Below are 24,370 nucleotides of genomic sequence, written 5' to 3'. Positions count from 1 at the left end.
AATTATGAAACACTACTTCATCTGCCTCCATGTCCTCCTCCTTTCCTCTGACTGTTGTCATATTTCATCTTTCACATAAATCTGTACATTCTCGCTCTTCTGAAAATCTTCATTACTTCTAATTGTATTCTTGTTCTTTCTTATGCAAGCAGGGGAATTCTACACCTAAAACTAATAATAATCTGTCTGGAATGAGCTTGTTGCCATAGAAACCAACATGATGTCATAAAGATACAGTGGCAATGGCATAGCTTTTAGGGACAAGGTGCTCATCAGCTGGGAAGGCTCAATAGCATCTCTAGTTCCATATTTCAAGATGATCTCTGTGTGTCAGATGGGTGGGGTACAAGTAATAAACTGCTATTATATTATGAGAGTGAGAGAAACTTTTTCATCATTCTTGGCCAGTACAGAAAGTGTAACACTTTTTTGAGAATCTTCAGAACATGCCAGAATTTTGCAGTCAGCCATCAGGAACACTATAAGGTTGTACACTAGAGTAAAGGATCATGTTTGACACAACTGATTGCTCTGTCAATTACAGAGTTTGCACCTGGTAGACTCCTTTTCTCCCCATCCAAGTAACTTTGTTTTTTGCTCAGCAACTGACAGGTGCATACACACACACACACACACACACACACACACCGTATTTTTCGCTCTAATAGTACGCACTTTTCCCCCTCCAAAAATGAAGGGGAAATGTGTGTGCGTCCTATGGAGCGAATGCAGGCTCCTTGGCTTCAGCGATAGCAACGCGAAGCCTCCAAAGCGCAGAGGGAGAGTTTCCGCTGTGCTCTGACGCCTGGAGAGCGAGAGGGGTCGGTGCACACCTAACCCTCTTGCTCTCCAGGCTTCGCTTCGCTGGAGAGGCACTGCACAGTTTTCCCTCTCTGCGCAGCGCCCCTTCAGTGAAGCGGGAGGAGAAATGGAAGGGGCTCCATTTCTCCTGCTGCTTCGCTGAAGGGGTGCTGAGCAGAGAGGGGGAGAATCCCCCCCCCCCGTTCTCCTATGGTCCGGTGCGTCTTATGGTCCTGCGCTTCCTATAGGGCGAAAAATACGGTATATACACCCCCCAAAAAACCTTACATTTTTTCTTTTTCTTCTGCATGCACAAACAGATTAAGTACAAGTGAATTATACTTAAGAGTGAAAGATCAGTCTTGTTAAAAACAAAGTTCTGCAGCATAAGTTCATTAAGTTTGTTTGCTTTAGACACAGAGTCATAGCCGTAGACTGCCTGACTCTCAGTATAGGGTTGGCTCATCACAAACTGCGGATGCACAGACAAGACTTGGTCAGTATCAGTCTAGCAGATGCAGACACGACTTTTCTCATATTTCTCTATTTTATATATTTGTTTGGATTATATAATTTGGCTCTTAAAAGTGATATATGTGACTTTTGGGAAATGCACAAACTCGGGGCATAAGGTGCAAAGGTCATTTTTCTTTGACCTGCCAGAGTTCAGGTCCCTTAGCTATGTCCTGACCCTCTTTCATTCCTTGTGCCCGCCCCCCCCCCCATTTGCCCTGGCTTCAGAAATCTCTTTTGTGTCCAGAAGACTACTGCTACACATGCATCATCTCCTCCTTCCCCCCAAAGCAACCTTGGATTGTATTCAGCACTAGTCATACTTGGAGTAGACCTATCGAAGTTACTGTACATGGTTAATTTAGGTTCATTAATTTCAGTGGGTCTACTGTGAGCAGGACATAGTTGAATATTGCCTCTTTGGAGGCAACAAAGTCTGCCAAATGTCAGAATAATACCTTCAATGATTCTCCTGCAAGGATAGATTTTACTGTTTTGGGATGGATTGGCTAATATAAACATGTTTGCAAGGAATTTCTCCTAATATAATTCACTTTTGTATGTTATTCTCATAGATGGTTGGAAAACAGATTAGTATCACTATGTTTCAGCTCTTACAGATTTTCAGAAAGTGACAATCTGATAAATTCAGCTTTAAATGAGAACTGAATCCAATTTCTCCTGCATCCTTAGTGGCCACTTTTAAAATGCAGTGCTTTGGAGGCACCTGAGCCCACAATAGTACTCAGGGAGGGGATTTTGGAAGCCCCCAATTCGACTCAAAACACCTTGTTAACTGCTCCATCCAACAATGGACATGTGAAAACCTTGACTGAAATGCCCTTATCTGAATTGTACTTTTGGAAGTACACAGTCAGTGCACAGCCTAATAATGAAGATAATATAACATTTAACAGTTTCCATCTGATTTACTTTATGGGTCAATTCACCTTGTGAGTCTAAATATGATGCCACACTCTGTACTGTTGAAGGTAATGTCTTGATATGTGCTGTTTCGTTTGTTAACCACATTTAGTGGTTCTATTTACGAGCAGGCTATTTTAATTTGATAGAATTCCAGATAAGGAGAATTCTGCTTTAGGGCAGAGGGTCAAATTAGATGACCTTTGGATCTTCGCAGTTCTGTGATACTGAAACAGAGCTCACACCCCTTTTTTAAACTCAAGAAGGTAGCATGAGAATTCTAAACATGCACCCATCTCATCTAAAGCACATCTTGTCTATAAAGCACTTTTACTGGTCCGGATATAATGTGTTGCTGATAGGCAGAAAAAATGCAGGTGAATTTCTGAACCAGAGGAGGAGCAGTCTTGGAGAGAAACAGGATAGGTAAATTAAGAAACATGTACCAGTACATCTGTTGGGTAAAGCATGTACAAAATACACACACACATTTGAATGTGATGTCAAAGCCGCATTTTTTATTTTTTGCTTTTGCTTTTTGAGTGTTCAGCTGCCACCAACAATGCTTAGTTTGGGCAGCCTTTTAATAATAAAAAGCACTGCTGTTGTATGAGGCTATCCCCATGTGCTGTGCTTTTGTGGATCATAGTGCTTCATCATACCGTGTGTGCGTAGTTTCTACAGATGGGAGATGGAGAGAGTGATGGTACTGCATTAGTGGAGGAGGCACAGAATTTAAATCACCCAGGCTCTTGCAGTTCAATCTTATGATGAGATCAGAGAGCGAGAAAGAGAGACTCAGAGAGCGAAATCTAAATGTAGTTTGGTATTTATATAGCAAGCATGTCTTGCTGTGACTGTAGTTTTGTTTGCTGCCAAACTCTTCTACTTTGAAACAATATGGGTGCAATTTGTGCCAAGTTCTGAAAGTTCAAAAACAGCCCTAATCTGAAATGTCTCTAATACAAAATCAAAATGGCACAATAGGGTCTAATAGGTGAAAACCAAGACAATTTCCCCTTCCACCTATGTCACTGCCCACCTGGAACTCCCTCTCCCAGTTTACATATTCAAACAATGAAATCTTAAACCTGACCTTTGTCTCTGCTCACCAGCCACTCATGAAAGGAGGGGCTCACACTCCTCTGTTGCCCAGCACAAGAGAACTGTTTTTGTCAGTCACCCATTACCTTCCTTTGTACTACATGATGGTTCTTCTCCCCAGGCTATTCCTGGCAAGGAAACGGATTCAGCCTGCATTTTTACACTGCTGAGCTGTCTTGGACCTGGGTGAAAACTTCATGCATTTAGGAACCTCCTACATTTACTAACTCTAGAAATTACATTGTTTGCATGAATATGGTACCCAGGACTTTTAGTTAGGGAAATCTGTCCCCACATAACACTATATAATAAACAAGCCCATTTAAACAGTGTGATGGTTAAAACAGTTGAAAACAACAATCAGAGCAGGAGACTCAAGTCAAGAAATCTGGGAAACGCCTGTTGAAATGGGAGTGTCTTCAAGAATGCCAGTACCAATGTAAGGTAAAGGGCCATTAAGTCCAGTTGCAGACGACTCTGGGGTTACATCTCGCTTTACTGGCTGAGGGAGCCAGCGTTTGTTTGCAGACAGCTTCTGGATCATGTGGCCAGCATGACTAACTGCTGCTGGTGAACCAGAGCAGTGCACGGAAATGCTGTTCACCTTCCCGCCAGAGCGGTATCTGTTTATCTGCTTGCACTTTGATGTGCTTTCGAACTGCTAGGTTGGCAGGAGCAGGGACTGAGAAACGGGAGCTCACTCCGTCGCAGGGATTCGAACTGCCGACCTTCTGATTGGCAAGCCCTAGGCTCTGTGGTTTAGACCACAGCACCACCCGTGTCCAGTGTAGCCTCCCATATTTCAGCAGGAAAAACATTTCACAACACTCATGCTATTTTTTGTTCTCCTCTAATTCTCCTTTGAGCTGAAATGTTAATTTATACAGCTACAGATCTATCAGGAAAATGTATGTATTTGGTGTCACCTCTTAGTGGAACAGAGCTTTTGGAAGGTATTTATCAATCCTGCTTTCTTTTGTAACATTTGTCTCTGATGCCTCTGAGCTGTAAGCAAGCCCAAAGTTTTCTCATAACATTTTTCTTATTCAGTCTACAATTTGTGATTGATCAAAGGAAACCGTGATAGCAGTATTGCTGCAGAGATTTGGATCCATCTCTATGAAGGGAGATGGTCCCGGCTTGGTCGAGACAGGCAGGCAGGTATCCATGAGATGTTCAGCAGCCCAATCAATTATTCACTGGATTGCAGTGGAGCTTTGAGACTGGAAAGTGTTGTTGGCTGAATCATGGTTGCTGCAATGACAAATTGAGGCAGTCTGCTTGAAGCTAAGAACTGCCACATTATCAGAGAAGAATGGAAGGGAGCATTTTACTTAATAAATAGAACTTTATGACTGAAACTGCCAAACTAGCCAATTGCACTTGGTGCCTTTTGATATGTGTTCTGTAACAGAAAGGTATTGGTGGAACTGTAGGAAAAATCAGAGTGTGGCAAACACTCTGTATCATTGCAATATCATAAAGTGGATTAGGGCTTGTCCACACTTCCGCTTGTCCCATGCCTAGAAGGCACAAGTCAGAGTGGTTTTCTGCTTGACCTGTGCTTTCTAGGCACAAGTCCAAGCAGTTTCCCCCATGCTCCACTCCTTTCCCAGGGGAAACCTGCTTCTTAGCTCTAAATCAAAGCAAACATCAATCTGGGGAAAAACCAGAAGTGTGGACAAGCCCTTAGCATAGGCACCAACTCTATGTGGCTGAGGACAGCTCAGCGCCCCCCCCCCCATGCTGGATGAGTTGAGCCCACCCCCAATGTGTCGTACATGTGATGTCATGCCATGTGACAAGCCCCTGAAATGTCATTGGCACCTCTAGCCCTTAGTCTGAGTCATTTAGCCACAGGTATCTCAGGGTTGCTTGATGACTGAGGAGGACCTGGTCCCCTCAGGAGTGGAGGGCCCTCCCCAAGTTATTGCCTGATTTACTTTTTCTTTCAAGACATCTATCCGTTGACATGTACACTTTGTAAAAAGTGCCTCGTATATTCTGTTTTCTGTATATACGTATATTAAATGTAGGCTGCTCCTTGCTTGTAATTTTTATCTTGTGAACTGCCCTGAGATCTTCGAATGAAGGGAAGTATATATATTTTAATAATGATAATTGTTAAATTATTTCTGTAATTTTTAGCCATTTCAAGTGAGCCTTAGGTGTCTGAACAAGTTCAATGAGGGGTAAGTGCAGTATTGTGATGGCAGGCTCCTTCTCACTTTCCACATCTATTATTTTGCAAGTAGGAAACTCCTGTGACATTGTAATGCCAAACTTGAAGTGATGCCATCCAAACAGTTAGCAATTGAGTGGTTGCATAAGAATAAGCAGCAGGTATGGGATGCAGATTGGGATTACAGTAGGAGAACAAGCATTTTAACATTCCCTGCCAGATTTCAATGGGATCAGGTTCTAATTGTTGCGAATGGTGTTGTATCTACTTTTGCCCTCTTGCATAGAAAGAAAGAGCATCAAAGGTATGAAAAGTGGAGGGACACATGGATTGGCAGCTTTGCATGTGAAGTGTCTTAACTGATAAACTCATAAACTGAACACAGGGCAGCAATGCAATGTGGCCACTTTAAACAGTTAATGCAGCCTTTAATGCATAAACTGAAGTACAGTGTCCAGATCACAGGGAGTAATAATACAGTGGTACCTTGGGTTACATACACTTCAGGTTACAGACTCCGCTAACCCAGAAATAGTGCTTCAGGTTAAGAACTTTGCTTCAGGATAAGAACAGAAATCGTGCTCTGGCGGTGCGGCGGCAGAGGAGGCCCCATTAGCTAAAATGGTGCTTCCGGTTAAGAACAGTTTCAGGTTAAGTACAGACCTCCGGAACGAATTAAGTACTTAACCCGAGGTACCACTGTAGGTCCATTCAATTCTGTGTTTATCAGGCGGCACCTGGAGTGCTGTGTCCTTTTTTTTAGGATGCCACATTTTTAGGAGGACGCTGATTGGTATAGTGGAGCATGAGCCCCATGGCAGACCACAGGGAATGTGTGGCATGGCACAGCATGCTTAGCATGAAGCAGAAAACATAACCCATCAGATAAGTACAACAGAAATGTTTGCTCTCCCCCATGCCCTTATTTTCAAGACAGAATGCCGACGCCTTCTGTACATTTGGAAGGCTTGTCGCTTCCTTGCAGGGTGCAATTACCAGCCATGTAACAGCGTGGGTGTTGTGTTTAATTATAGCAGACACCTAGGGAGCCTAATAAAATAATTGAGATGTTTCATTTTTCCATGAAGAGAGAAACCAATTTTTATTTAAAAGCCGAGGACTCTTAATGCAGTAAGTTTTGAAACAAGTAGATTTTGAGGGACGGGTGTCTGCATCCAGTTTCACCATCCCTGCCTGCAGCCATGGACTGTCTGCCAACCTTGTGTCCCTGGGAACCTGTCCAGTCTGGCCGCAGTCTGTGCTACATAAGATAGTGAACGTAAGCTTGCACCTCAAGGGCACCTCCTGCCCTCATTCAAGCTTGAATAGGCAATAGAATTTCCAGCCTGACATTCTGTCTTGGCTTTGAGGAGGCTAGAAAGTCATTTGGGTTTGTTTGCTTTTTGTCATGAGGTAAACTTCCAGGTTCTGAATTATGGTGCTGGAGGAGACTCTTGAGAGTCCCATGGACAGCAAGAAGATCAAACCTATCCATTCTTAAGGAAATCAGCCCTGAGTGCTCACTGGAAGGACAGATCGTGAAGCTGAGGCTCCAATACTTTGACTACCTCATGAGAAGAGAAGACTCCCTGGAAAAGACCCTGATGTTGGGAAAGATTGAGGGCACAAGGAGAAGGGGATGACAGAGGACGAGATGGTTGGACAGTGTTCTCGAAGCTACAAACATGAATCTGACCAAACTGCGGGTGGCAGTGGAAGACAGGAGCGCCTGGCGTGCTCTGGTCCATGGGGTCACGAAGAGTCGGACACGACTAAACGACTAAACAACAACAAACTTTCATGTCTCATGTGTTGCACATTAGGATCGACTGTCCTAAGACTACTGTCAGTAATATATTTCATTTATTTATTTATTTTTGCATATACACTTAAAATCCTTCCATTTGGGAAAGCTAAACATAGTGTTAAAAATTACAGGTTATACCATTTATTTTAAAAAAGGAAACGGGCCATCAGCCTGAAACATGTGCTTGGTGGGGTAGTAGCCCAGTGTTTGACTTGATGGTCAGACAAAATTGTGAAGAAACTGAGCTTACACCACAGCTTGAGAACCCACATAACTTAAAATGCTTCAGCCCCCTGCCACCCAATGCTAGCCCTTAAATAGTGGAGCTCCGCCCCCCCCCCCAAGGTGCATTTAGCTTATTCATTGTACAGCTTTTGCTATATACTGAAGATCTGCCTCTTTACACTAGCCTTGGACCCACCATTTTCTGCATTTATGCTGTTTTGTTCCATCTGGAAATGGTTTTTAATTTATTTTATAAGTGTAATGATTTTACCTTTTTTATAACTGTAAACTGTTTTGTTATAGCCCACCCTGGGACAAAGGCCAGGTAAAAAATCATATAAATACTCAAAAAAACCTAGAATGAGGGAACTGTTTTGCATATTAGAAGAGCAGGTCTATAATGCTGGCAGGTAAGACTGTGCTTGAATGGAAGAGCAGGGAGGTAATTAAAAGAAACTCATTCTCCCCCACTTCCTGCACATGAAATGCTTCTCTGTTTCAGTAATTGTTTTGAGAGGACTGTGAAATGGACAGAAGCCTTTGACCCATTACATTAGGGCAGGAAATGTACTAACTTAGCTTTTGGGAAACTCATGTAACCAGATCAGGTTGCCTGATAAGCTCTTCATCACTGCTTGCATGGTCCCTGGGATCAGTATTGTTCTTTTTTTAAAAGATAAAAATGGAATAAGAAGCATATTTGTATGGGAAGCAAATAGCAACTTGAAGGAGGGATTTCATTAAATTTCTTTAACACACACACCTTCCCCTTCCCCTTCCCCAAGAGTTGGGTGTGTGTGTGAATGTTTCATTCATTCTCACTGTCAATCTCTGGTGGGGTACTTTTTTGGGGGGGGGGGAATGAGGTGCTCCTGTCAATTTTCTGTGGGATTCTTTTCATTTCCAGGGATGCCATTATTATGGTTCAGGCTAGATGTGCCAAGTTTGCATTGCAGATCCACACTGGGCATGCGTGAGGTTAATCTGCATCAGCAGGGCTCACTGGAGCAATTGAAATACTAGGTGCAATTACTTCAAAAGGCTGAATTCTCATTCCATTCTTATTATCTTTCCATCTGGGTTTGGCGCCACTTCCTGTGACCATCAAAACACCAGAAGTCTCAGTGGAAGAGATGAATACAGAGTAATCTTCAGTTTCCCATCATATGTGGGGGAATGAAACTGCAGGGCAAGTAATGTCAACCCCCCACATTATACAACACTCTCTATTCTGTCCTTGCAGTGGACTTAATCTGACGCTAATCTTTTCTGAATAACTTGTCCCTGGCTGAATTTCTCTGAGTTGCATTTTTATTATGGGGGCCCTGTATTGGTGTTGACTTAGAAAATAATAGCTTAAACTAAAATAAAATAAAAATCCCCTTTCATAATACCATGTCATCAAAGAATAAAAGGAAGGTGTGGCAGTTTGCTTCCTTTAACTTGGGGGGGGGGGAGCATGACTGTGTTGTTAATGTCTGATCAAAAATGATTCTCATTGGAGCTCTCAAACTAAAACATTAATTGGAACTCAAAGTATCTCCCATCTTGAGTCCAGGCTGTGTCTCTGAAGGGAAGCCAACCGTCAAGTATGCATCTCTATCTCCCATGGTGGCAATGAATCATAAGTAGAATTTAAGGGGTGCATAACGTATCACACATAAAAATAAAAAAAATGTGTATATCAATGTTGTGTATAAAGTATGAATTTAATAAGTATAATTTTTATTAGATGTTAACTAGGTAGGGAACCAGCAGCTGTCAAATATATGGCCCCTGACCCAGATTTTGCTTCTGGTAACAGTTGGCATAACTGTTTAGAAGTTGTAGGGCTTGTAGTTTGTCTCTGCTGAAGAGAATCTGAAAAGAAGAAACTAGAAACAATGGATTAGCAGCAGCTGAAAATGAAACATAGCAGCAGTGCCAGTGCCACACACACACTCTGACGTAGTGTGACATTAAGTGTTGGTCATTTCTGCACTAAAGCTTCCTCCAGAGCAGGGTTTCCCAAACTTGGGTCTCTATCTGTTCTTGCACTACAAGTTCCATCATCCTTGACCACTGGTCCTGCTGGCTTAGGGATGATGAGAGTTGTAGTCTTAAAAAAACTGATGTAAGACCCAAGTTTGGGAAACCCTGCTCTAGACTTTCAGCACAAAACAGAAGTGTAGGTCAGTTTCATCAACTTTGCAATCTTCATATAAACCACATGTAAGCAACTTGCGGCTCAGAGGCCCCATACAGCCCCCAGAGGCTTTCAGTGTACAGTGGTACCTGTACAGACGCTTCAGTGTACAGACTCCGTTAACCCAGAATTAGTACCTCAGGTTAAGAACTTTGCTTCAGGATGAGAATAGAAATCACGCACTGGGGGTGCGGCGACAGCGGGAGGCCCCATTAGCTAAAGTAGTACCTCAGGTTAAGAACAGACCTTCAGAACGAATTAAGTTCTTAACCCGAGGTACCACTGTATCTGAGCTGCCCCATATCCCCAGTTGAGGTTTTTTATGCTTCCAAGGCATTTTGAAAGTACAAGGTGCCCTTCCCTGCTCCAACACAAACATTCCATATCTATAGACCCATAGGATTTTACAATTATATCAAGCCAACGAAAACATAATAAAATTTACAATTCAATCCCATCAGCCGTCCTATTACTGTACAGTTGAAATATTCAAAAGGGCTGGAGGAAAAGAAAGATTGTCTGTCTTCTGGCACCAACTGAAAATGCTGTCATGGAGTGAAGTTCAATGGGTAGGGTGTTCTATATACTCAGCTATTGACGAATATGTTTAGGTTTTATATAAACACAGACCGACTGACCTACACACAGGTTGTTTTTCTTGGTGGACGAACCAGGGGTGGGGCAGGAAATCTTATAGGGATTATAGGAAGCTCCATATACTTGATCAGACCATTATTTTCTGTACAGACTGGCTGCAGTTCTCCAGCAGAAATCTACCACTCACTAACTTACTCTTTTTAAAAAACAACAAAAGCAGCAGCTGAACAAAACTGGGAATAACAGGCATCATACCTGGAACCTTCATGTTTGCAAAGCACGAAGGGTCCAGGTAAGAAGCCAATCAATGATTTGGAATATTTTAAGTAGATGTTCTGGTATAACCACTGCATAGTTTGGAATGCACAAACCTTTTTTTACCCTGTGCTTGTGTGACTGTAAAGCTGCTGAATTCACAGTACCTTAAGAGAATGGCTGTGTTGATGCTGAACTCTGCAGCTTTTTGCAGGCAAATAGTCACTGCAAAATAAAAAGCTTTGACTTTTAAGTATTTGTATTTTCATGGCTCTTAATTTTTTTATGCCTCTTATATCCATTGTGGAAGTCTCGTGGCAGCATTGTGGCAAATCATTTTTGAATTAGCAATGGTTTTCAGCAGAACAAATGATGAAGGGAAGTGGAGTCATGAGATCAGAATTCTTCTCTGCCACTCCGCACCACAAAAATAAAACCCAAAACTAGAGAAAGATGGAACTCGTAGCTTTTGCATTGTTTATTTTATTTATCTTTTCTAGTCTAAAGACTCCAAGGCAGATTTCAACAAACAGTAAAAATCACAAAGGTGAAAGCATCCTAAAACTAGAATAGCCTTGGAAACTCTTTGTATTTTAAATAGCAGAATCAAAGGACTGTAGTACAGATTTGTTTTCTGAAACAAAAATGGAAATACATTTCAAAATTGGCATCTTAATTAATAGTTTTGCCAAAACATTTGAACATTTTAATTGGGGTATATGAAATATTGAAACTGTGTTTTAATGTGCCTTTTGAAGAAATTAAATAATAATGTTGCATTCAGACTGAAAGCAAAATGTGGATCCTAAAGCTTAACATTGCCCTAAAGGGCCTAGGCGGGCAGTTTATGGTTCATTTGCTTAACTTGAAAAATTCATAGCAAGCGGCTGCATCTCTCAGGCCAGAAATAAAAGCACCCCACCCCACCCCTGCTTTGCAGGAGAGGCCGGGTGGAATTCAGTAAGCAGAAACCGTCTCTTTTGATAGCTGCAGGCTGAAGATTTCAAGCTGTGGACCCTGGACCTCTTCCTGACAACAGCCTTTGAGGAGCAGCAAAAGAAAACCCCTCCCCTGCATTTCTCATAGTCCATGGAGAACTTTCACTGGGTGGGAGAGCTTAGGAGCGGGAGGGGGAAGGGGCTGTCTCACCAAATGCCCTGCTTGGACTCACTCGGAAGTGAGGAAGATATCACAGTTTTGGAGTCTCCAGAGTTTGGCCCAAAGTAAAGGGATTGCTGGGTACTTGCCTGAGTTTGTCAGTCTTTCATTTTATGTGATAGATTCTTGCAATATAGATTCTTGCAATATTTGAATGTCTTTCAGCCAGGGGTGAAAACAATCCCTACGTTCACACAAGTGATCTCTGTGTGCCAGAGGATTTAAATGAGGGTCAAAATCCCACAACAAGTGGAGGGGTGCTCAGGCCAGCCAAGACTTGTGGACTCCTAATTGGCTGTATTGATTGTTCAATTGGCTGCTTGATTGTTCAAAAAGACAACCACCACACAACCCTCAAAAGGGGTTACAAAGAGAATAAAATAAGCAGCAAAAACAGTTGAAAACAATGATATAAAACATTTTTTAAAAATCAGCAATAAACCAAAACATGCACCAACATTTTACATGCCTGGGTCAGCTTGTCTCAAAACCTTGTTTTAACAAGGTCTGGCAAGGTCTTGACTGTGGGGCTAGGCTTGGTCAGACTTGCTGTAATGGGGGTTGAAGAGGAACATTTGTGATGATTTCCCAAGGTCCTGGATTGTCAGAAATACAACTCGGGAACAGGTATCGGCTATGGGTCTCCTGGCCATCAATGATGATGATGGTGATGATATTATTTATATCCTGCCATTTTGCCAGACCAAGGTGGCTTTACACAAGTACGATTCTAAAAGGGTTGCTTTTAATTCTGCGGCAACTTAATACAGCCTGTTCCTAACGCTTCTGTAACATGAAGATGACACCACGTTAAATTTCTCTATATTTGGCTAAGCAAATTATCCAGCTACTCTCTGCCGCTGTTATTGACATTTTCCTGTTGGGACTCTCAAGAAATCTGTTTTACGTATCTCATGGTTCAATCATGAGTCAGAATCTTTGGTGTATACGGAGCTAATATTGAGATTTGGGTCTCGTAGGGCAGCTGGCATGATATTTCATCCTAGGATGATTGCAAATGTCCCATGAAAGTGTGTGTGGGGGGGGGGAGAGAGACAAAAAACCAGTTTGCTCCACCTAAATACATTAGTAGGCTTCTTCTTTCCGTGTCAAGTAGAGATGTGTGAGACTTCGTAAATGTCATGGGTTTCTTCAGACTTGCTCAGAGGGCATATGATTTTGCTAGATGGTTCAAAGTTTGCCTGAAGGGCATGTTTGTGGAAATAACATGTTTATCCAGAGCAGCTACCACATGGTACTTTATTCCTCCAACCTTTAATTTCCATGGAGTCTGCATCTTCCACAAGATTGTGGGGGGCTGCATATCTTTGTTTTGACCCCATGCTTGCCTTTGCATAAAACAAAGAGAAGGAATTGAAACTCTGTGAATGGCTGGTAACGATTAATATGGGGGGGGGCTGCTATCTAAATAAAATGAAATATTAACAGAGTAAATTGTCTGGGAGGGGTGGGAATTATCCAGGAGAGAGTTAGATTACAAATGAAGAAGCCTGTGATTCCCAATCAGAGTTTGCAGACCACACAACTAAAGCTGGATTCTTAGCAATAGCAAGGAAGCCACAGCCATGTCTTGCCTTCTCATGTCTCTGTGCAATTGGTCTATACAGTACAATGCACTCTGTCTCCTCCCCATTCCTGCTTAGCCCAGCTTCCCGAGGTTTGGTGAAGGGTCAGTGTCTCTGTGGGTTTCACTGACATGGTCAGCATGGTCAGCAGCAGTGCCTAAGCAATGTGCTATTTGACTATTTTGGGGCATTTGCTGTTTTGGCCACTTCTCATAAGTTCCATTTACACTGGTAGCTCGGGTTACATATGCTTCAGGTTACATATGCTTCAGGTTACAGACTCCGCTAACCCAGAAATATTACCTCGGGTTAAGAACTTTGCTTCAGGATGAGAACAGAAATTGTGCTCCGGTGGCACGGCGGCAACGGGAGGCCCCATTAGCTAAAGTGGTGCTTCAGGTTAAAAACAGTTTCAGGTTAAGAACAGACCTCCGGAATGAATTAAGTACTTAACCCAAGGTACCACTGTATTTAAAATAGATTTTTTGGGCCACCACTGAAGGGCAAGAAATCCTCTTAAAGGTAAGAAATCCTCCCAAGGTGGCTCACATTGTGTAACACAATGCAATTACTGTTACAATCTCCAATGAAATTAATAAAAAACCAGAAGTACACACCACTCAGCTACAAAAATTATCCAAGTAAGACCAGCTTCAGGCAAAATCATTCTAACAGCAAGCCATGAGAACAAATGAGGCTTCACGGCTTTACCGAATGCCTGCGTTGATGGGGCCTGACGCCTCTCAGCTGTTGTTCTGCTCCAGCGACTTTAGAAAAATTCCCTACAATCTGGCGTATTGGAGAGGAATGGCAGAATCGGGTCCTGCAGCAAACTGCGTATTTCAGTGGCAGTAAGGTGAAACAAGCAAACAAACAAAAAGCACAACCTTTTGGATACACATTCTGGGCACACACTCTGGACAGTCTAACAAAATGCCTTCATCTAGTCCAATCAATGATGCATTCAAATGGAAAAAAGTATTGGCCTGTGAGGAAAATATATCATTCAGCATTCCTTGTTTAGAGATCAAGAGTTGGGCACCTTGAACATAAATTTAATGCTCATTAATCTGTGCTAGTGATTGAGTCAGTAGTCCCATACACAAACGTCTCATGCTGCGCTCCAAGCAATTTGAACTTGTTGAATATAAATCTTGAAACTCGAAAGTGTAACGATCCAGGATATGGAATCATCACTCCTCTGGAGCAGCAGTTGAAGTTGTGAAGCAGACCTTCCTAGAGTTTTTCTCAGGGTGTGTTTGGTTCATAAATGGATGTTAAAGCAAGAATCAGAATATCTGCTCATGGCCTCCAGAGGCCGTGTACTCAGCCACCAAGGAAGTTGCTAGACTGAGCTTTGTTTAGCATGCCTCTGCAGTGAAAGTAACACCTGGACCTCGTATAAGTATGATGACAATATTTGTTAGTGCTGTTTTGTTGGGTCGCCAGCTAGAACTCAATTGTGGTACAGGTTTTTGTGTGTGTGCTAAATCAAGGAGTTTGCTAACTTGGTTGTATTTGGGGGGAATGCTATTGATCTCTTGTGCTTTGTGTGGGCTTCACCTGGATGGCAGGATGTTGAACTAGATAACCTTTGGTCTGATCCTATATGGCTTTTATTATGTGTCTCATGCTTTGATGGGGGAAAGATGGTGAAGTAGTTATGTCTAGTGCTTTTTTCTGGGGGTATGCATACCCCTAAACATTTTGTGAATATTTTTGTCCATTTACTGTATTTATTTTTCCCAATTTGAACTATAAAATGGTGATTTTCTTGAGTCAAAATGAGAGTACCCCTAAACATTTTTTTAAAGGAAAAAAAGCACTGGTTATAACTCTGCTGCTAGAGACACCTGTGCTTCCTTTAACATTCAACAACTCCTTTAATCAATCCCTCCAAAACTTTCCTTCCTTCCTTCCATCCCACACTTCTTGTTGTCCTTCTACCAACAGGTGGAGAGCTCTTTATTCCATCAGGCCTTTAGGAACTGACTGGAAGCCAGCAAGTGCTGTGATGTTTGTTGCTGCTGTTGTCTGTATTTTTAATAGATCCTTTAAATATTGTTTTAATTCTGTTGGTGCTAAATTGCTTTTTAATGACTATCTTTTCTATCTTTTAACTTTTTTTCTGTTTGATCTGTGATCCACCTTGAACCCCAGTTAAGGGGAAAAAAAGGCAGCATATAAATAAATACAATAATAATTCTGAGCTGAAAGTTTAAAAATTTAGACTTTCAACTTTGCCCTTTGGATATGTTGGTGTGAAACAAGCCCAACAGCTTTTTGCTCATAGTTTGTATTGTTCTATTTTATAAACGTTTTTGCTTTTCACAGTAGGAAATGAGCCAATTCTTTGAGCATTGCCATGATAGATACTTCTAGGTATGTTAGAGGAAGGTTGTGCTGGAAATGTTGGTATGCATCTCGGCATGCATTGTAGGCTGACGTGTCTGCATGGGTAAGAGAGCACAGGGAGAGGAACATCCAACTTTCTTAGACACTACTTTCTGACCTAATCTGTGCTGACGTTACATCAGGTGCTGGACTGATGCTCTGAGAGTTGCTGACCTCACTTCCTACTTCCTTCCTTCCTCCTGCTCCACTTCCCTTGGTGGGGGAGACGTATTGGTGTGTCTCTCCTGCTGAGATGAAAAAGCAAGCAAGGCCCTTAGTTAGTATAGGATCAGGGTGGATTTGATTTAAATCAAATCAATTTAAATCAATAGTCAGTAAGATTTGCTTTAAATCACTACTCAGTAAGACTTGATTTAACTCTTTTCTTTTTTTTTACAGAAACCCTCATTCTTGCTGGTATAATCATAATATTTACAACCAGATGAAGGTTTCATTTTTGGAATAATAAATTTTCAGAGTAGTTTTTACAGTTATATAAAAAATTAGTGATTTGGTTATACTATTAGAAATACATAGACAGATAATTATGAAATTATTCTGAGCTTTAACTGTTTATATTTGGACAACTTTTCTTCTGTACTTTACTGGAAGGAGAAAAATAATCATTTCCTTAATAACAATTTAAACAACGTATTTAACTAAAACAATGGCCATGCTGGGTTGGATTGATGGGAATCAATGTCTGGAGGCCTACCAGTTCTCTATCCCTGCTTTAAAGCATGTTAGCATTTTGGCTCTGCTTTGATACTTGGATCAGGTTCATTATACTTATGCACTTACTTCCGCTCTCTCTTTTCACTTAACAAAAATCGATAAAATAGCTATCTAGAATACAACTTGTGTGGACCAAATACCAGCACTTCTGCTGTTATTTAGTATGTCAAGCGTGTTTTGAGATCGCGTGAGCTATCTTTAGAAAAGGGAACTGTATATGTATTGGGCAGATTGATCTTCTTTCCATCCCATAGGCTAAATCTCTTGTTGCCCTAGTTTACTGCACTACATCAAATTTCAAAATGCCCAAGGGGAGTCAGCCTTGTGTTAAACCCTGCAAAAAGAAACCAGCAACACACATTAAACAACAACAACGCTTGACAGTACAATTTAAAAGAAAAAACCAGAAGGCAATGAACTCTAGAGCAGGGCTGGGGACTTTGTGGCTCTTGATGTTTTTGGGCTCCAGCTCCCATCAGTCCTGGGCAGCATGGACAGAGGTAAGGGATGATGGGAGCTATAGTCCCACAACATCTGGAGGGCTACCCCTTCCCTGCTCTAGAACTATTTTAATAGGAAGTGGATGGGATGTTCTGCTTTTAAGGTGTGCAGGAATTGGACATGTCATTTAACCTAGAACAGCTGGTTTATTTTGCTAGAGATGCACACATTTGTAGATGTTCCAGAGCAACGAAGTCCACTTCTAACTTGATCCCAGCACTGAAAGCCTCCCTCCCTGCCTGCCCAGGAAGGGTTTCTTAATGTTTGAGACTGTGTGTGAGAACCACGGGAGGGGAAAAAAATGTCTGAAATGAGGCTGGCTGGTTTGATGTGGCTTTTAGTGCCCTCTTGCCATAGGCGGTAAGAACTCCTGCATGCTCTTGCATTCTCAAGTAGCTGTGTCTGACCACATTGTGTGGGCCCCTGGGGTTACAAGGAAGAGAAGCACTTTCAGCATACAGATTATAACTGAATCAAAAATGTGACATTTCAGAAGAAGCATTGCATGTTGAGCATGTTTACTTGAAGGCCAACTCCATTAAAATCAATAGGACTTATTCTGAGAAAATAAGATTTTTGGACGAGAGCACGAACATGAAATATATGTTGTTATTTCTCTTCCAGGAATCTAGCATATAGGGCAAAGTTTCCCCTTCCCTAAAGTGTGCTGTGTTCTTCCCTATTTTTCTTCTTCTTGCACCACCACTGTATCTTGTAGGTGTCTTGAAAATGGACTCCTTCTACCACCATCACCGCAACTCCTCCTCCTAATTTGTGCTATCTCTTTTTCTGCCTTGGCCATATGAGCACACACTAGCATGACTAAATGAAATCACATTCTTGCCTTCTTAATAGAACCAGAAATGGCTATCCTAGTATAACCGCCCCCCCTTGAATTCACATGCCTCCCCACTTTTCTGCCAGCCGAAGCAAAGGCAGACTCATGGCTGATAACAAAGCTCTCCCACCCGCTATAATTAATGAGATAAAAGCACATAGAGCAGAAGTTTATCTGGGAGATGCTGTGAGAAGAAAGTTTATTCTGCAGCTGCCTTCAGTGAATTTCCATTCCAGCCGTGTTTGGCTTCGGAACTGGGAGAAATTGCACTCTCTCAAAAATATCAACCCACAAGGAGAAGAACTGGGTAGGTTTCAGGGCTGCTTCTGCTCTGCTGCCCAGTTTTCTCAGCAGGGTGATCAGTGTAGTGAACTAGTCAGAGAGGTAGGCAAAGACTGGGGTGGGGGGGAACCTTGGTTTCAATTCCTACTTTATCATGAATCTCACTGGTTGACCTTGGCCAGCCAAACTCTCTCTGTCTAGCCTGACTTACAAGAGTGTTTATAGAGTAAACTTGGGGTAGAGCCCCATTTGATGTTGTGAGCTCCTTGAAAGAAGGTGAAGTTTGTTTTGTAAATAAGGTTGCGCCTATCCAACTGGCTAAGCATCTAAATCCACAGGTTCATCCTTGACATACACAAGATAAATTGAGGAGGATCTCTAAATTTTGTAAGCATAGGACTGAATGAATGCCAATTCTTCCATGGCCAAAGAACACAGTTGGTTTGGGATGCAATACATCATTGTGTCAAATCGTTTTTGCATTAAAACTAACTGCATCTCCTCCTTGAATTTGTGGCTGGATTTGACCCTGCTTTTCTCTAACCTCTAGTCTTTCTCATTTCAGCTTCTGCCCAAGCCAGCGACTACCTGTGAGTCACCATGGCAACCAAGCAACCTCCCCCTCTGATGAAGAAGCACAGCCAGACAGACCTTGTGAGCCGCCTGAAGACACGCAAGATCCTAGGGGTTGGAGGGGAGGATGATGATGGAGAAGTTCATAGGTCAAAGGTAACAAACATTTCATTTTTCACACTGCTCTGGTTATCTGAAGGTTGGGGAGGTTGGCATTCAGCAAAGGGCTGCAATTCTGGTTACTGCCCAGCAATGGGAAGACCTTTAACAAACTATCACCCACAATTAAGTTGGAGGTCTTTAGGATCCTTCTCAGCCCTAAGGCAGGTTATTGCTCCATGGAATGACTAAATAGTTCATGCTAAACTTAGTAGCAAAGGAGGGAAGACCTTTTGTTTAAGCTAAGAAATAATTGCAGCTCCTCAAGAGTATCAGCAGTGATAAGGCTATATAGGAAGCCAAGCAGAGGAGAGATGAAGGAATTTGATATTCCAGACTTTTGTTCACTTTGCCCTACAATTATTATCTTGTTCAACCTGCTTTCTAATCAATTGTACAACAGTTGTGTGTTGTACCCGACAAACAGAGCTCTTGTGTATCTCATTTAATTGCAAAATCTAGTGCAGGAGATGATAGATTCACAGCCGTGGGTTGAATTACAAGGCCTATGGGGGTGGCTAGTTAAAGCTGCAGTTCTCACCTCATTAGAGACGTGTCTTTGTAGATGTAGGAATATTCTCTGTAAAGTGTTTCTATTCCCCCCATGAACAGAGAAGTTTGATTCCTATATACCTTCTGCATACACAGTCCTCATTCTACAAGTATGTGGTTGGTCACTGTAAGAAAAGAATGCAGGGTTTAGGTGGGCCTTTGGCCAGATCCATCAGGAATCTTCTTATGTTCTTTTCCTTTAGTGCTGCAGCCATACATCATCACTTCTTTTTCCTGCATCTGCAAAACCAATCTTTCTCTCTGGGCATTTTCCACATATCCCAGATCAAAGCTGTTCTTCAAAATGCAGACTGTCCAAAAGCCGTTCTACAAAAAGTGTGTAATTTGTCATGGACTCAAGTTAGGAGCTTAATATATCCTCTCAAGCTATTGGAGCTCTTTTGTGTGTTGAGAGACGGTTTTTTTTGTTCTTTACCACTTTGTGCGCAAGCCATAACTGCAATACAGACTTGAACTGGTGTAATATTCTTTAACTTTCCCCTAGGTGCTGCAGTTCTGTGTGGGAGGCTGGAGATCTTGAGCTGAGGGCTCTCAGCAGCCTCAATAAATTACAATTCTTTGCAGGGAATCTGTGATAACTTAAAATTTATATAAAATCAATCTAAAGATGTATAGTGTAGCTTTGGCTGCAGTTTCTGCTCCTGGGCGCAATATTTAGCAATGCAAAAACAACTTCAGAATATGTAGCAGGTAGTGATAGCTGGTAGGGGCTCCCATTGTCTGATGACCCAGGAATCTTTTAAGCGCTTATCCTAAGGCTGTTAGGACCTTGAAAGAAAGTTGTAAAAGAAACAAATGAGGGGGGAAAATAGAAGGAAACCGTAACAGCCTAGAACTCAGCAAGAAGTTGCTGGTGTTGATTAATCATTGAACAAATGTGCTTTAACAGGACCCCAAAGGGAAAGTTCTGAGGCACTCTTGCTAGGTCTCTTCTTCTTTTTAACTTTGCTTGTTTACAAAAATAAGTAGAGCCATAACTCTTAGGGGAAAACTCAAAAATACTGATTGTTTAAGGGAAAGGATAACAATGCAGACTCAGCTCTGGGGTTTTGTACAACGGTAGGAAGGCGTTTGCTCCTCTCTGTTAGTATGCTTTGTATCAGTGGTGCCAGAGGATCGGAGATAGAAGTGTATGGAATCTCCATCATATGGTTCTGCCTGCGATCTCTCTCTTCTCTATTCACAGCAGCATATAGTTCTCTGCTTCTGCTGCAGCTTTTAGTCAACTTTGCCATGTCAGGCGAGCTCTCTGGTGACTTTGGTAAGGCAGGGGATTTGAGGGCTCATGCGTCCACGTGACTCATGCCCATTGCTCTGTGCACACTCTGCTTTTTACACACACCTTTTTTTTATTAATGGATTGACCTTTTTGTCACTGAATCCTAGTGGTTGCTAAGCAACTTATTTATAATGACAGCTATTCTGTGACTTTTTAAGCTGTTACCTTTTAGTCGTACAGATGGTAGATAACGCAGTAACCTATTCTAAAATTGGTTCTGCCTCTTAATAAATATGTTTAAGAAGACAAGTTGTCCTGGAAGCAGTGTGTATGTGTGTGTAAAATTCATCATAAATGGACGTAGACGTCATGGCAGCTTCTGGAGAAATAATTTAGCACTTTTTGGATTTTCATGTTTTCTTGCCATTCGCGCTCTCTCTCTCTCTCTCTCTCTCTCTCTCTCTCTCTCTCCCCTCCCGCATGCTTTCAAAACATCTTTGAGGACTGTGAGCTTTAAAAGAAAACAAGGACCCTAACTATTAACACTCAGAACTTGCAGCTCTAAAAGTAGCTTTAGGCAAAAAGGGTTGTTTTACTTCCCTAGAGCCTGGAGTTAGAGCTGTATTAAATTTGGCAAAACCCATTGACATGGCCATTTTGAACTTGCTCTTGTTCTGGGGAAATCTACCTGAGTCAGCCTTGCTACACAGTCATGCACTAAGCTAAATGTGCCTCCAGACTACAAGTCTCCTCCTCACAAACATGAGAGTTGTAAGACTTATTGAAATTGACAATCAACTTGGTCTGAATCCATCTCATCAGAAGTATTTGCATGCATCAGCTTGAAGAGCAAGCTCAGCACCATGTCAAAGACCAGGCCTGGAGAAAACCCACATTTTCCTCATTATACTTTAGAAGTATCAATCCTTCTCTCAGCCCACCTCACCACCACAAATCAGCTGTGTCGTCTTGGCCCCTCCTTGAAGCCTCAGGAGATGAACCAGAGGAAGCGATGCTAAGTTTTTCTCTCTCTGCTGTGCACACAACTTGCCAGTTTTCATATTTCCCTTTGTGTCACTTACTGAATGCAGGAAATAACAAAGAGTGGCGTGTGCAAACTGTATTTTTCTCCCCAGCTGGCAATGAGAAGCTGGAGATGGGCAGGAAGCAACCAAAGCCTTTGTACTCATTTCCTTCTAAAACGGCCCCTTTCTTTCCTGTGACTTGTAATTCTTGTTGAGTATCTAGAGACTTTGCTGCTGTGATCCATTCTTTAGTATTGGGGTGGCTGACTTTTGGCCTTTCCCAGATGTTCCTGGACTACAATTCCCATCATCCTTCTGACCCTTCACTTTGCAGGATGGAGCATCTCTACAACAGGGTAAAAAATACATCACCTTTAACTTCACTGTTCAGTTCCTTTTACTTACAAAAAATAATAATCAAAGAAGGGCTTCTGTTCTTTACTTTTGCATCTAGTAAGGACTGAATGGGACTCTTGAGAAGGTGCTGAACCTCACCTTTCCAGTTTCAGTTTCTCTCTACTGCTGGATTCAAAATTTTATTTGTTAGCCTCTGACTGTCTCTCTTTTGGAACCAAAGCGGTGTACTATATTAGTAAAGAATCCAATTCTCCTCACTTTCTTTGGTTGTCTACAGCTTTCTGCCCTTTTTATATGGTTCATCTGAAGGACAAAGTGGAACTCTGCTGCATCAGGCCAAAGGTCTATCTATTCTAGCATTCTCTTATCACAGTGGCCAACCAGATGCCTTTTATGTTCTGGCTCTCAGGTCCTTAACTGGCACAACCCAAGCCTGCCCCAATACGCAGTGGCTGAACACATGTATTACATGCAAACATCATCTCTAGGTAGGGCTGGGAAAGATTCCTGGAGGGCCATTGCCAGTTAGCATAGACCAGCCTTCACCAATTGGATGTTTTAGATTAAAAACACCCTAACCAGAGCGTTGTGAAGTCAAGCAGCTAAATTGACTGATGGCCTGATTAGAAGGCAGCTTCATCTGCTTCAAACAGAAGGTATGGATGTTTGTTCCCTGCTCAAACCTAGACTTTCTAGAGTTGAAATGGTCTGCCCCTTTACTTTATAGTGGCTTTGCCTACGCTATTGCTTAGTGACAGTTCAGATCCTAAGGAGAGCTTGTAGTCTGTGCTGTGTTACCAATGCTATGCACAATTCTGGAGTCTTCAGAGGTTGCAGATGTGTGGTTTGAGTCACTCACAGTGTGTGGCCTATGACCGACTATAGAAACTGCCCCCTATGTGTTCAGAGCCAGCATGGCTAATGGTCAGGAACAACGGTGGTTGTAGTCTAACAATATCTGGGGAGCCACAGGCTTCCAATCTTTGGTTTAGAATGTCAGAAAAATATTTAAGCTGCCATAATTTCACCCTGTGGTTCTTATAATCATTGCAGACTAATTCTGCAAATTGAGATCTGCAGAGCAAAGTATACATTGCACTTCATTCTCTGTAGGAAAATATGTGGGCGGTAAGTCTAGGATTCTATACCACCCCTACCCCATCCAGACAATGTTTTTGCAGGCTGAGTCTGAGTCAGTTACCATACTCTTTTCTTTGAATTTCAGATCAGCCAAGTCTTGGGCAATGAAATCAAGTTTGCTGTGAAGGAACCCTTAGGGCTCAGGTAAGTTTGCAGGCAGAATCCCTGTGCTCAGTCTACTAGCCAAGGGCAAAATGAGCTGAAGGAAGGGTTGCAATATTGGCACTGAACTTCTGCATGTAGGCTGTTTCTTCATTGTTGTTAATGACTTTAAGAATACCAGAGACTTGAGTGGAGAATTTTTCCAACTTGGTGTGAAGTATATTAGGTTGTTGCATTTAGCACATATCTCCTTGCACCATGGATTTTAAAGGAAATTTCCCACCTGTGCAATTTCCAAGAGGAGCAGGCAGCTACCGGTACAAGATGCAGGAGGCAAATGCTTATGTTTCACCAAAGCAGTACTGTGTCCCTCACCTGAGTTTTTTGTGTGCCAGGTATTAACCAACTGAATAGTTCTTCACAAAGTTCACTTGGAAACTTAGGATATTGCTCTGTTTAGTGCATCTCAGTACTGGATTTTCAGTGCTGCCACAGTAACTTTTAAAGATGAATGCTTTGGCACATGGGAGAATGGCTGTAAGGAAAAGGGGTTCAAAAGAGGGAATAGAACTTCCTAGTTCTGCTTATGGATGCAAGAGCCCTCTTACAATAAATTCTGGGCTTCTAGAGAACAGTTTCTGGAAGAACATACTTCTTGCAATTGCAGTGATGTCCTAGCTCAGAATATTTGATTCAGATTTTAGGCATCTGTGAGCACTTTTAAAGGACACTAAATTGAGGGTCTGGGGGAAAAGTAAGCCATCTGCTTCCTGCAAGCAGAGGGACAGTTTGGGTGGTGCTTCAAAATGTGATCCATGCCTACATTTGTAGCTGTCCAAATGGAGAAGGCCTGTCTGAATAGAGCCTATAGAAACCCTAATTGTGTGTAGGTCAAAGTTGCAGAGGTGTCTTTGAAAGACTGGGAAGTTTTTGTCGATGCGCCTAGGATATTTCACACCTCCTGTTCTTATGAGCAACCCTTGTTTAAGACAAGTCCAGTCATCCCCCCCCCCCCCCCGTTTACTTCCACAAACTCTTTGTTTCTAGCTTAAGTCAACAGAGATGATCTTAATTCAGGATTGGGAAACCCCTCCAGCAAGGCCAGGGATGATGGGCATTGCCATCCAACATCATC

General features: G+C 42.1%; 1 protein-coding gene across 2 annotated transcripts in view; it reads left to right on the top strand.

Annotated features, from left to right (window-relative positions):
• The window catches only part of TP53I11 (tumor protein p53 inducible protein 11), a 47,122-nt gene that overhangs the window by 14,808 nt on the left and 7,944 nt on the right, over positions 1-24,370 (top strand). For both annotated transcript variants that reach the window (XM_083444911.1, XM_083444912.1), the window contains exons 2-3: positions 18,653-18,816; positions 23,219-23,277. In XM_083444911.1, the coding sequence (XP_083301037.1) occupies positions 18,688-18,816; positions 23,219-23,277 (188 nt within the window). In that variant the 5' untranslated portion in view covers positions 18,653-18,687. The remainder of the gene's footprint in view (positions 1-18,652; positions 18,817-23,218; positions 23,278-24,370) is intronic.

The sequence above is a fragment of the Podarcis tiliguerta genome (assembly GCF_965153285.1).
Source record: "Podarcis tiliguerta genome assembly, chromosome: 1".
In the NCBI taxonomy this organism is placed as follows: Eukaryota; Metazoa; Chordata; class Lepidosauria; order Squamata; family Lacertidae; genus Podarcis; species Podarcis tiliguerta.
The sequence above is the reverse complement of the archived record's forward strand: the minus strand, read 5'-3'. Positions and strand labels throughout refer to the sequence as shown.